This window comes from Phasianus colchicus, chromosome 1 (assembly GCF_987193195.1).
Source record: "Phasianus colchicus chromosome 1, bPhaCol1.hap1.1, whole genome shotgun sequence".
NCBI lineage: Eukaryota > Metazoa > Chordata > Aves > Galliformes > Phasianidae > Phasianus > Phasianus colchicus.
This window is the reverse complement of record NC_143436.1, coordinates 49,148,815-49,161,315: the sequence shown is the minus strand read 5'-3', so window position 1 is coordinate 49,161,315 and position 12,501 is coordinate 49,148,815. Positions and strand designations below refer to the sequence as shown.

The window sequence follows — 12,501 nt, the reverse complement described above, 5'->3', positions numbered from 1 at the left end:
GTATTTGCAGATTAGGTACTCCAGTGCACAGGAGGCCATGACTGTTGCTGTCATCCTAATTTCATAACGTTGGCCCATGTAGTACAGTGCTGTGAAATGTGCCTAGCATGCAGCCTTATGAAGTCCTCTTTCTGTACCAGAGAACTTCTGGGTAATTACGAGTTGGGTTCGCCTATCTGATCTAATTTATCACTTAGGGGTTTATATCATGCCTATTACTGTGATATCTAAGTGCTGCTGAGATACTGCAGGATGTCTCTTTCATCAACTGCTTATTTCTATGATAAGTTAATGTTATTGAGCTGAAGTCTGTGCTGCTCTGTGCTGCATCTTAATCGCCGCTCCCCCTTGAGCCCTGTGTGTGTAGTTATTCTACTTGTGTGGTGACTTCACTGAACTGGTTTTAGGGATTTGAGATCAGTTACTTGAAGGCCAAAGTTCTGCAGAAATCTCTGGCTCAGCTGATAATAAATTGACCTGCTCGTTCAATGAGTGGGAAGTCCAAGGCTGAGCAGACTGTGGGTGAGCATATGGGTATATGTGCTCTGTCCCCTTAGAAATGCACTTTCCACATGCAGACTTACATAGGGGTGTGAGTGGAGACTGTCTGCTACGTTCAACATAATCTCTCATTTGTGGGTAACAGGGGCCACCAGTTCCCTGGGATCCCACTCTGCCATCTTCCACTTGTTGATCAAAGCATATTTAAAAATTAAAACAACATCTCCCTTCCCACTCAGCAGCCTCCTGCCTGGCCATTTCACCTGCTTCTGGTAGAAACCACAGTCCTGCTCTCCGTGGGGTGTTGTGTTTGCACTGCAGGATAGATGGGGAGGCTGCTGTCTCTGGGTGATTTCTTCTGCCTTTCTTCTCCTTCCACCAGCCCTCAGAATGGGTTTTTCTTTCATGGCCAGATGAAGCGGTTGTTTGTTTGTTTTGAAGGTGACAAGTGTTTTATGTGAATTCTGGCTGCTCTGAAATGCCAAACCCCAGCTGGGCTTTGAGTTTCACAGAATAACCGCTGACACCTAATGAGCCTCTAATAAGTGCTTCTCCCTCCCTTCTTGTCGTTTAAATAAATAAATGACTGAAATTTGGGGGTGGTGGGAGGTAGCGTTGGATTGCGGTGGAATGAAGCTTTTCTGTTTACCCACCAAGCAGGTACACCGCTAAAAGCAGTCACACAAGCTTCCCACATACACCTCTCCCCCCTCATGGCCTGGAGGGCTTCCTTTGAGGATGGAGCAGGAAAGTTCCTTCTCAAGCCCAGTTAGTTTCTTGCCCACTCAGCTCGAGCTGCGAGCCAAGGTGCTAATTAGTGTCAACTGTGATGGGGGGAAATGAGAACAAAGGCGAGACTTTGATAGTTCAAAGTGTAGTTGATGTTCAGGTGTTTTCTTTTCCTGGAATTTTTGCAAGAAGCAGTCTACCATTGGCAGTGGGCGTGCTACACATATCTTCTCTTAAGGGAATAGATTCACTTCAAAACAACTCTTATTTGTGGCAGTAGGTATAAAACAAAGGAGTCCCCACCCCTCCTTTTCTGCTCTCTGAAGGTGTGATCTCTGCTTAAGAAATGGAGAATGAAAAAATGTAAAATTGCAATACATCTTTATGGAAAAATTCTGAGAATAAAAATCTTAGAGGCTGCTTGAACTTCTGTGTCAGAAACAGAACAATCCCTTGTTTCCATGTCATTGTGAAAGGACAAGAGTAGGTATATTGGTGAGCCTTAGCAGGGAATAGGTGGAGTACTGTTAAACATGCATCTCTGTATATGTTTATCTCCTGTGAAGACACTCCTAAAACTGCAGAACATCCCCCTCTTCAGTCGCCTCTCCTCTGTCATTCAGAATAACTTAGTCCTGACTAAGAGTGAGCAACCTATTTCCAGAAGGAGTCATTTCTGGATAAAGCTAACTTTGGTTAAGGTGAATTAATGTGATTAATGTCACTGAAAACAAATGAAAACAAAATTTTGAAAAATAAAATAAGATTTGTTTTGACTTTTTCAAGTGAGGTTTTTCAGTTTCTCTGTTTCAAAATTACTTTTTATTTCACTTGTTCTGTATGTATTTCTTGTCTCTTTTAACAGGAAAACAATCTTTTTTTATTGTGGTTAGCAGGCTGAACTTTTCAGCAGACAACAAGATATCTAGTTGTTGCTTGGTTGAGAAAGCTGAAAGATGTCATGTCTGGCTGATGGTACCCCACTGGTCATCTGTTCACTTCCCAGAGGATGAAACTATCAGAGAGATGAGACACTCACAGATGTATTTCTTCATCTCTTCTCTCTTGGTTTGAACCTATTTCCTCAGAGCCTTCTTCCCCAAAACATCTCTGTCCCATACAGGCTTGGGCACTCCAGAGTGGTTCTCCTGCCTGGGCCTGGGGATGTGCTTAATGCAGAGTGGTGGAGCAGCTAGAAGTCTATCTTATGTTTTAAATGTCTCCACAGGTGGGGAAATGGAAGGAAAAGAAGTTGCAGATGAAGTACTACGTGTGGCCCCGCTTTGAGCTTTATCCTGACTCTGAGGAGCGCGAGGATGATCACCTGAGTATAGTGACCCTGGAAGAGGCACCGTTTGTCATTGTGGAGAATGTGGACCCCCTAAGTGGCACCTGCATGAGAAACACAGTCCCTTGCCAAAAACGCATTGTGACTGAGTATGTACCCCTCAGTTTGTCTCCTCCTTTTGTGCTTTCCCTTCTCAGCAAGAAGTAGGGTATTGGGCCAATACTGGCACATCCTGATAATCCTTTTTAGAAAAATCACCTGTTTGCGCAGCCTGGCCTGTGCCCATTCATGATTGGCCCCACTAGGAAGGTCATTGTAGTGTGACCCTTCACTCTCCTGCACAGATATCACAAGTTAAATTCTCCACATTGTATTCTCTGTTTTTCTAAACTCATTTTTTGTTGTGATGATTCAGGAACAAAACTGATGAGGAGCCGGATTATATGAAGAAGTGTTGTAAGGGGTTCTGCATCGACATCCTCAAGAAAATCTCGAAGTCTGTCAAGTTCACCTATGACCTCTACTTGGTGACTAATGGCAAGCATGGGAAAAAGATCAATGGGACGTGGAATGGAATGATTGGAGAGGTCAGCAGCAAAAGGAGGGTGTGGTGGTCTTCATTCCTGGGCTGGGTGCTATAGGTCAGGTCTGATCCTCAGTCATTATTCTGTTCCCTTTCAGGGAGGGGACAGAAGTGACTCGGTAGAAATGATTGACTCCTTTCTGGGCACTGTGTGAATTAAACTGCTCTGACTCTCTGACCATGACCACCTTTCCTGCTCAGAGATTAATTATTATTCCTTGTAGTGTCACAAATTTGGCCTTTATAGTCAAAGAAAGAATGTGATATCCATGCACCAAAGAGGCTGCAGCCTAGATTAAGCTTCGATCATATATAAGATGTATAAAGAATGAAATAAGACTTTGCAGTGTTAGAAGGAGGAGAAAGCAAGGACAGAAAAATGAGATAAGACATCTTCTCAGTGGATGATGTGTTTATCCTAAGACCTCTGTGGATTTATTTTTTATACACATAGCAGCTTTGAGGGGAAGATAAATGTCTATAGATTCCCTGAAAGAAGAAGGTGTCCTGATGAAAGATTAGAAAGGAGAAATGATAGAAACAATATAGGGAATGGGATTAGAGGAATGAAAGAACTGCACGGAAAGGCAGAATGGTGAGAAGGGACACGCTCATGATGCTTGAGTGGGGCTGGCCCTGGGTCTGTATGTGTGAAATCTTCTTTTCTTTTCTCTAGGTCGTCACCAAACGGGCCTATATGGCTGTGGGATCCCTCACAATTAATGAGGAAAGATCAGAAGTAGTGGATTTCTCTGTGCCCTTCATTGAGACGGGAATCAGCGTCATGGTGTCACGTAGCAATGGAACTGTCTCACCTTCTGCCTTCTTAGGTATCATTTTAAGCTAAAATTAAAATGTAGTCCAGTGTTCATCAAAAACTAGGTGAAGGTTACTTGTGATTCTGAGCCTGAAAGTTCCTTTTTAGGAGTACCTGTGGGACAGGTATGCAAAAATAAACTGTGATGTTTTAGTTCTAAATCCCAAGCAAGCAAAATCCAGGCAAATGCAAATAGGCACTGCCTAGAAGTTCCAAAGCATTTCTCAGTAATCCTAGCAAAGAATGGGCTCCTTGGGGTTGCCATCTACCCTACAGCATGTGGTATCCCAGTGACTCAACTAATAGCATGTTCAAGGAGTGTAGGCCAGAAAAAAAATGATTCAAACATTATAGCTGGTAAGCCAGCGAATACTTCTTAGTGATGACAATTAGCAATGAATTGCTGTACTTTCAGAGACATTATTTGTAAAGATTTTAACTCAGTCCTCACTTGTCAGAGACATGGAGGAAGTTAGATATCTGACAGAACTTGAAGGGTTGAGCCATCAGTTCTTTGCTGGCACTGCATCCCAATAAAACGGTTTCTGTTGTTCCTCAGTGCAGGAGGGTAGTTGGAGAATGCAGAAGTATTACTGCATTTCCCTGTGTCTTCCTAGTATCTACTATTTGGCTTTACAAAATGCTTTATGATGCAGCAAACATGCTACATGAGTTACATAATTACTGTCTGCTCTCTGCCAGGAACCTGAGAATACTTACAAACAGAAGTAATTTTATATGGGTAATTTTTTTTTTTCCAAACTTCTTGAAGAAGTTGTTTCATTACTACTCACTCTTCAGCAGTTTTTGCCTTTAGCCAAGGAAAATAGGCTTCCAGTATTCCACCAGTATTACCTGGGGCATGTAAAAACAACAATAAAATAAACTCAAGATTTTTTAATTGCAATTAAATTGAGGTTGCAAAATTGACTGTAACATGGGCCAGAGTTCTAGGTTTCCTTAATCTGGTACAGTCCCATCTTTGTCTCTTCAGGCTTGGAGGTGGAGAAAACTGGCAAAGATCAAACAGTTGCAGAATGGAAACACTTAACAATTCTAGAATGAGCCAGTGTTTCAATTGCTGCAAGAATGGAATAGCTGAAAAACTACTATCACTAGGACTGAACCTCAGAAATTTGGAGATGTTCTTTGGCTCAGTAGCATCTTGAAAGTTGGATGCTCGTCTGAAACTATGCCAGTTCTGTTTCATTTTCCCCACTCTCTCCAGATGGTGCTGGAGGACTTCCTGGGAACAGTCTTTTATCAATGCATTTTATTTTATCAATGCATGTCACAGTGGTTGCGTGTGGTTCCAAATGGAGCCGTGTGTCACAAATGTGGCTGTGAGAATGAATGTAGTCATTACAGAAAAAGAAACAATGCTTCTACCAATTCAGGATGTTTTTCAGATTAGGGTTGAAGGCTTCAGCATAACTTCTGTTTTTCCCAAGCCCATTTTGCCACATACTGTCACTGGGGTGCTCCGGAAGGCGAAAAAAGGGAGGGTAAGGTGGCTGCTGTGTATCAAGCCTTTCAGCATGGATTTCTTTTCCTCTGCAGAGCCATTCAGCGCTGACGTATGGGTGATGATGTTTGTGATGCTCCTTATCATCTCTGCAGTGGCCGTCTTTGTCTTTGAGTACTTCAGCCCTGTGGGCTATAATCGGTGCCTTGCTGATGGCAGAGGTAAGGGAAGCCATTCCTTGCCACAATCCTCCTCTTCCAATCCTGGGTCATTCATTAGTGGCATTTCCTTCACTTAAATGTGATACAGTCCACTCGAAGAGGTGTGCTTAAAGGGGGGCAGGGAGGGAGGCGGAAAACATCTCTGTAGCAAACAGATGTGGATAATGGATAATTTGCTTGGCTCAGGAGACTGAGCTGTGGTGCTTTCATCTCTAAAGCAAGTGCTAGCTCCAATTCATTTCTTATGAAGGGGATAGGAATCCTGGTATCTGGTGTTGGCAGTGCCTCCAGTGCTGCTCTCTCTGAGGCAATCAGAGGGCTCTCCATTTTCAATCTGCCCTTCAGTGCTACATCTCCTAGGAGAGCAAGCAGCGCTGCCGGCCTCCCAGTGTAGTGCCGTACTCCAGAGCCCACATCTGTCAGCTGGGCATCACCCTCTCCAGATTGGCTCTCTGGCTTGCCAAAGCCAACTGTGAAAATGAGAAGCTCATTTTTTCTGGGATTGGGCAAGGAATTATATTGTAAAGGCAGTAGGAAAGATAGGAATGAGTGACTTAACTCTGTGGTTCTGATCTTCAGAAGACAGTTAAAGAGATGGACAGACAACTTGAGAGGCAGAATTTTCTCCTTTGTTGGTATGAAGACAATTAGCAAGTTGAACCTGTTGTCACCTCCTTATTTCATGCCCTAACAAATCGGCACTTAAAACCTTTCCAGAACTTATTGGTCAGTTGAGAGTGGTAGGATTGGGAGTTTTTAGAAAATGCATTCATTTGCTCCTAATTTATTACTTTGAATGAATTTAAGAGACATGAAAGTCATCCAGTTCCAACACCCTGCCATGGGCAAGGACACCTTCTACTAGATCAGGTTGGGAAAAAAAAAGTGTTTAGAGGAATGCAGGCAGAACCACATATATGGGGAAGTGAAGAACTTTTTTCTCTTATGATGGAACCATTGGGTGCCTTCATGGCAATATAGATCTTTGGATACCAGTAAATACTGATAAACCTGTGAGTCTCCTGGGAGGTATTAATACAGATGTGGAACTGAAAGCAGTTTTTAACACAGGTATGCAGTTGTACAGTTATTAAGTTAGGTGAACTGTAGCTGGAGTATCAACATTTCTGAGTAATCATGAATGGTACTGCACCATCAGGAAGATATTATCCCTGACATACGTAACGCAGAGATGTGGAAAGCAGTCTGTGGAGGCTGAAATGCCTCTTTGGTAATGAATGTTGTTGCTAATGTTATTTTGGCTGCATTCAAATAGTCTACAATAGTATTAATCTGCCCCTAGATCTGGATTTTCTCTTTAAGGACACCTGAGATTTTCTCTCCAAGTTAGGTGAGCATGTCCTGATCTAGCCTCCAACTACACTGATTTGTTGTTCTTCAGTCACTCCAAGTTTGAAATCTCGTTCCTGGTATGGATTAGAGACTCCGGTTGCTGTCTTGATTTGTGGCTCAAAGCAAATGGGGGTGACTGGTGGACAGAAGAAGATAATAGTGAAGAACTTCTTGAGATTTTCTTACAGTTTACAGTTCCCACTGATGTTTTACAGGGCTTGCACTTGTGTCTTAGGTTAAGTCCATACCTGTACCTTGAAGTACTGTACCTTACAGAGGCATATGATTCAGACGTCTCACTCATTTAGTAAAGAGGAATTTGAAGTTACCACTCCAACATGTAAAATGCGAGGAGTGTCAAACCCATTTCTTACACCAACTTTATCACCTCACATCTAAAGGCTCCAGTTTTGCCAGATGATGATTCTACTTAGAACTTAATGTGCAATTCCCAGATTACACAATGAGCCCCTTGCACTTTTCAGCTGCATTAAAGGCATGCACAGTTAGTGCCTTCAGATGATCCATACTTTTCCTTGCTCAGTGCTGTGGAGAGAAGTCATCAATTGACTTTCTTCCCTTCTGTTTCTCTGCTGGAGCCAACCTTAATCACAGGCAGCAGCACCAGGCTCCCATCTTCCCAAGGGAGGACATGAAGCATGGGATGCTAAAACAAAGGGTTGCAGAGCCAGGGTAGCACCATCGGAAAAGTGACAGGCACTACTTGAATTGTGCCAGAGAATCTTCTCCCAGGAGAATCTTCTCAGTGCCTGAAGCATGATCCTTTGAGTAATTCCAGCTGCAGTCTCAGTGACAGTTCCTCTTGTGCTCAATTTGAGCATATGTTTTGGTTCCCACTAATGGAACCTGCATATGCCAGGGATGTGGGACTGCTGAGAGCCAGACAGGATTTCACAAGGTTTCAGGCATGGTGTTTCATGAGCATGCTTGGCTTTTGGGCTGTGTGTGAACTTTTACTCTGAAAAGTGAATAAGGGGAAAATATCAGCTTTGTAAACATTGGATTTGTTCTTCCTGAGAGAGACCAAAGTGTATGTTATGTAGCTTAGATGCAGTACATGGAGATGGAGCTGGGTCCTTCTCTGGCTCATGTAACATCAGCAGACTCAGTAATACTCTTGCAGCTGTATTTCTAGATCCTTGTTATTTCAGACGATGCTCTTTCTTGCACCTATACAAGTGCAGTGAGGGCCATATTTTGCACAGATGTATGGTAGGAGTTTAGGAACAAAACCACTGTTAAACAACTAGAAATGAGGGTAGAGTTCTTCTGAGAAAACTATTTCTGGTGACTACACTTGAACTGAAATGGAGTGTTCTACATTTCCTAATCAGGTACAAAAAAGCCCTTATATAAACCTTTATTGGAAATCTTTGGGACAGAATGAATACAGAAGCCTGAGGACATTTTAGAAAATCACTTTTCAGGGTCATGCTTTGCTTAGATATAGTGTCATGAACACAGGAGAGCATAGCTATGAACATTCATCTCATGGGAATAGATACTAGCCTTAACTCTGAAGTCATGTATGTAAAGAGAAATGCAGACTATTGCTCTGAGATGCTCACTGTGGAATCTTGTTTCTCAATCACTCTAGAGCCAGGAGGTCCCTCTTTCACCATTGGCAAAGCTATCTGGTTGCTGTGGGGGCTGGTGTTCAACAACTCTGTGCCAGTGCAGAATCCCAAAGGTACCACTAGCAAGATCATGGTGTCAGTGTGGGCCTTCTTTGCTGTCATCTTCCTGGCCAGCTACACTGCCAATCTGGCTGCCTTCATGATCCAAGAGGAATATGTGGACCAGGTGTCTGGCTTGAGCGACAAAAAGGTAATGGATCCCCCCAGAGCAGCCTTCTTCACAGAAGAGGTTGTGTTGCTCTTTCTTCTCTTTCTGCTAAAATATTCAGATTTTTTCAGTTGTGACATTGCTGTAGTCCCTGGTTTAAATAGCACAACTGTTCTTCACTGGTATTCAGTTCAAATTTTACACATTTTAAGCATTTCAGGAGTGAATTATGGAAACAAAACTGAACTGTGCTTGCTTGCGTGATCCCAAACTACACCTTGATTGGCAGCAAGAAATGAATTAATGCTGCTTTGAAGGTGATGTGTATAATGGCTGCAACCTGTTTTTTTCAGGACGAAGTAATTTGTCTGTGTGGGGAACTGTGACTACTGTGCTAGCAAATATGATCTGTTAGTTTATTCTGGGGACAACTTCTGCCTATGGGGGTAAATCAGCTTGGCTTTGATGATTTACTATTCCTTGCATTTTAAGTTAGACTGTCATTTTTTCAAGGCCTTTGGAGGTTTAGCACAAAAAATCATTCCCTGTTTCACTGTGTTTCACTGCCTTGTTTACATGCAGTGCGTTTTGTACTCACAGAGCATTTGCTTTTGCTGGGCTTTGCACACTGAGGATTTTGAGGAGATTGCTCATGCATGCAGGTTAGCACTGTCTGGCTCATGAGGGTCTGAAGCTGTATGCACTGCTTTGTTTTTGTTTTGTTGCAAGGTTACTCACAAGGAATTGAGTTCTGTGAGGCTCGATTGCCTGTGCTGTGTTTGTTACTCAGTCACTGGGGCTTCTTTAGGGGTCCTGTCATTGTCAGGCAACCACATAGCAACAGGTCACATACACTGCTATTGGGGATAACAGCAAAAAGAGGAATGTGTGTGTTGATTTGCTACTGCTTGTCTGGTTATAGTTAGTGTCTCTTTAGTGCCCCTTGACAGTCTAGAAATAAATTGTGGTCGGTCCCCCTGTGTATACAGTGTCCTGTGCATCAGGCTAGGAATTCTGTGGTGGATTCGTTTCTAAGAGGTTTTTTCATTGGCTTTTTTTTTCCCATCTAGATGTTTCTTTTTTATCCCTGGAAAGAAATATGACACAGAATAATACAATCCATGCAGAGATGCTCCTGTTATTTGTTTTCATTCCAACCTCAATTTGTTCCACATTTGCAGTGTTCTGTGTTGAGGAGGGGGTGAGGAGGATGCTCTTCTGTCAGGTGGAGGTTGTAGCACAGGCTCCTGAGAAGCCCATGGACTCCCTCAGGTTGAAAGGCACTGTTCAAAACCAACCAGCCCTACCAGAGTTAACATTAGTTTGTCACCATTAGGTTTTCAACTGTCCAAGCTAAATGGGGTAGTTCATACCTCTGATCTATTGTTTCAGACTGTGCATAGTCTCAGAGAGAGAGCTATGCTTTGGCTCAAAGAGATAGCTATGCTTTCTTTCTCATGTTTTTCAAAACACTCTCCATACCTGCAGAGAGATGTGTGTGAAATATCAATTGAAGTGGTACTTCCTGGAGCTTCATAGAGCCTTTGGATGTAGGTTTCTAGCCCTATTTCGGTCGATATCACTGTAGGATTTCTTGTGTGTATTGGATTAAGGTCATTTTCTTCTGCTTTTCTTTGCTTACTTGCCTGTTTTGCTTTTGATATCCTAAAGCATGTGCTGTTTTTCTTGGGGAAGAGAAAGGCCATAGTACATACTGAAATGGCTGTGATATGCCTCAAACACAGCTGCTAGTGCAAGTGCAACATATGGGCAAAATTATGATCTACTAGAGCATCTGGAACCAGATGAAAATTGCCTGTTAAAAATGAAGGCCAACTGCTGTGTCTTTTGAGTAGACAAGTGGGAAAAACTCCATCCAAAAGGGTGAGTAAGAGATTGATCTGCTGGGCTCATGGACTTCCATTCTGTGTATACAGATGCCCTGCAGAATTTGAGACCAGCCACCCAAGTACCCAAGCCGTGCTTCAGGATGACCTTGTTTGGGAGGAATTTTCTCTTCTGAATTTCTTCTTTTCTCCTTCTTCTGAAGTCTGCACAGTGCTTGCAACCCCCTCAATGCACATACCCTGGAGATGGAGTTGTGCTGTGCTCTTTCTCCTGCCAGCTTAAATTAGCCAGTTCAGATTTACAAAGGAGGCAGTTGCTGACCTGTGCTGGTTGGCCAAGAGTTGGCTTAAGTTTTTAGGCTCTTATCTCCATTGTGACTACTGATATCCACAGCAGAACTGAGGCATATCAGCTCCTGGCTTTCTATAGCTGATACGGGCAGCTGTGTCCAGCACAAGGAGTCACACAGAATGGAATCCAAGCTGATGGGTGGAGATCTAGATACTTCAAAGGATGTAATTCCTACTTGTCTAGAATCAGAATCTGCTAGCATGACAGTACCTGAGGAAGACAGAACTGGAGAGCAGCCAAAATGTCAGATGTACTCCCAAAATCCATTACTATGCCTGGTGGGGAATGCTCATCAAGGTTAGATTGACTCCTCCCTGCAACACCCACCTAGGGATCTCTGTGGGCACTGTGGTCCTTGCTCAGAAAGAGCTGCTCTGAGAGGTGCCTATGGCTATTGACCTAGAACGTCTCCGGAAGTGTGGGCAGAATCATTCCAGCTGTCTAAGGACTTGGAAGGTGTCTTGGCTGTTTCCCAGCATTTCTGTTCAAGTGACATGCAGGACAGGGACTAATATCATGTCCTTGCTGTGCTGCGGGGATGCTTGAGCAGACCTGCTCAAGCAGGAACCTCTATGCTAGGGTGGTAGGTAGTATGGTGGGCGGCTGTGCTGAGCTTCATGGCCTTTGCTGCTCTCTCTCCTGGCCTTGAGGGTGTGTTTGGGTGATGCTCACCATGCTCGGTGTTGCCTGTTTGTTGTCAGCTGGCTTAAAATTGGTGCCAGAGCTGAGCCAGGAACCCACAGTTAGCATGTTAATCCTCATGGCTGCTTAAATCACATGTCAAACTGTGGCTCCTACAGCTGTTGTAGACATGGGCAGATTCAGGGAGGAGAAACTTGCTCCTCCCGGAGAGCAGCTCTGATCCTGCAAGACCTGCAGGCCAGGAGCTGATCTGAGGCCAGCCCTCATCACCCTCCCAGGCCTCCCTGTGCAGCGGTGAGGCTGGATGTGGGCCCGGCTGCCTCTGGAGACCACCATGTCCACAACCCTCCTGCGAATGGCTGGCCAGCAAGATGGCCTGTCACAGGTTGCTGCAGCCAGCGCACGCGCCTGGTTTTGTCTGACTGGAGATATAACCCAATTTCCTATAATGGGAGAACTTCAGACTTGTTAGAGAAACAAGTGCCTGCGGTATTTCAGTCTAACGAAGGCAATAAATACAGGAAAGATTATATAAATGAGCTAATGTGTGAAATAATCTAATAGCTATACATAATTTCCATTCATATACAGTAATAATAGAATAAAAGCAAATGTGGACAGCCAGCAGGGCATTTAAATAAAATAATTTAGAATGCAGTAGGTTAATAATAATTAAAAAAAAAAAAATAGTATCCGTGCCTATGAATTAGTTGGAAATGCCAAAGAGGCTAATAAAGTATCAGAATGGTAATTTTGTAATTGACATAAAAAGGAGAGAAATGGATTTCTGTATGCCTGCAAATTAATATAGATTGCTGCAATTTCACATGTATTTAACTTGTTTGCTTCTTAAGATATTAATGAAACGTTGAGACAAAGAGCTTATTTCTCTGAAGC

The 12,501-nt window shown here is 43.3% G+C and overlaps 1 protein-coding gene across 7 annotated transcripts in view; it reads left to right on the top strand.

Moving 5' to 3' along the window:
* The window catches only part of GRIN2B (glutamate ionotropic receptor NMDA type subunit 2B), a 205,650-nt gene that overhangs the window by 170,070 nt on the left and 23,079 nt on the right, over window positions 1-12,501 (top strand). For all 7 annotated transcript variants that reach the window (XM_090141067.1, XM_090141071.1, XM_090141106.1 and 4 more), the window contains 5 exons: window positions 2,459-2,667; window positions 2,934-3,105; window positions 3,778-3,931; window positions 5,479-5,604; window positions 8,576-8,805. In XM_090141067.1, the coding sequence (XP_089997193.1) occupies window positions 2,459-2,667; window positions 2,934-3,105; window positions 3,778-3,931; window positions 5,479-5,604; window positions 8,576-8,805 (891 nt within the window). The remainder of the gene's footprint in view (window positions 1-2,458; window positions 2,668-2,933; window positions 3,106-3,777; window positions 3,932-5,478; window positions 5,605-8,575; window positions 8,806-12,501) is intronic.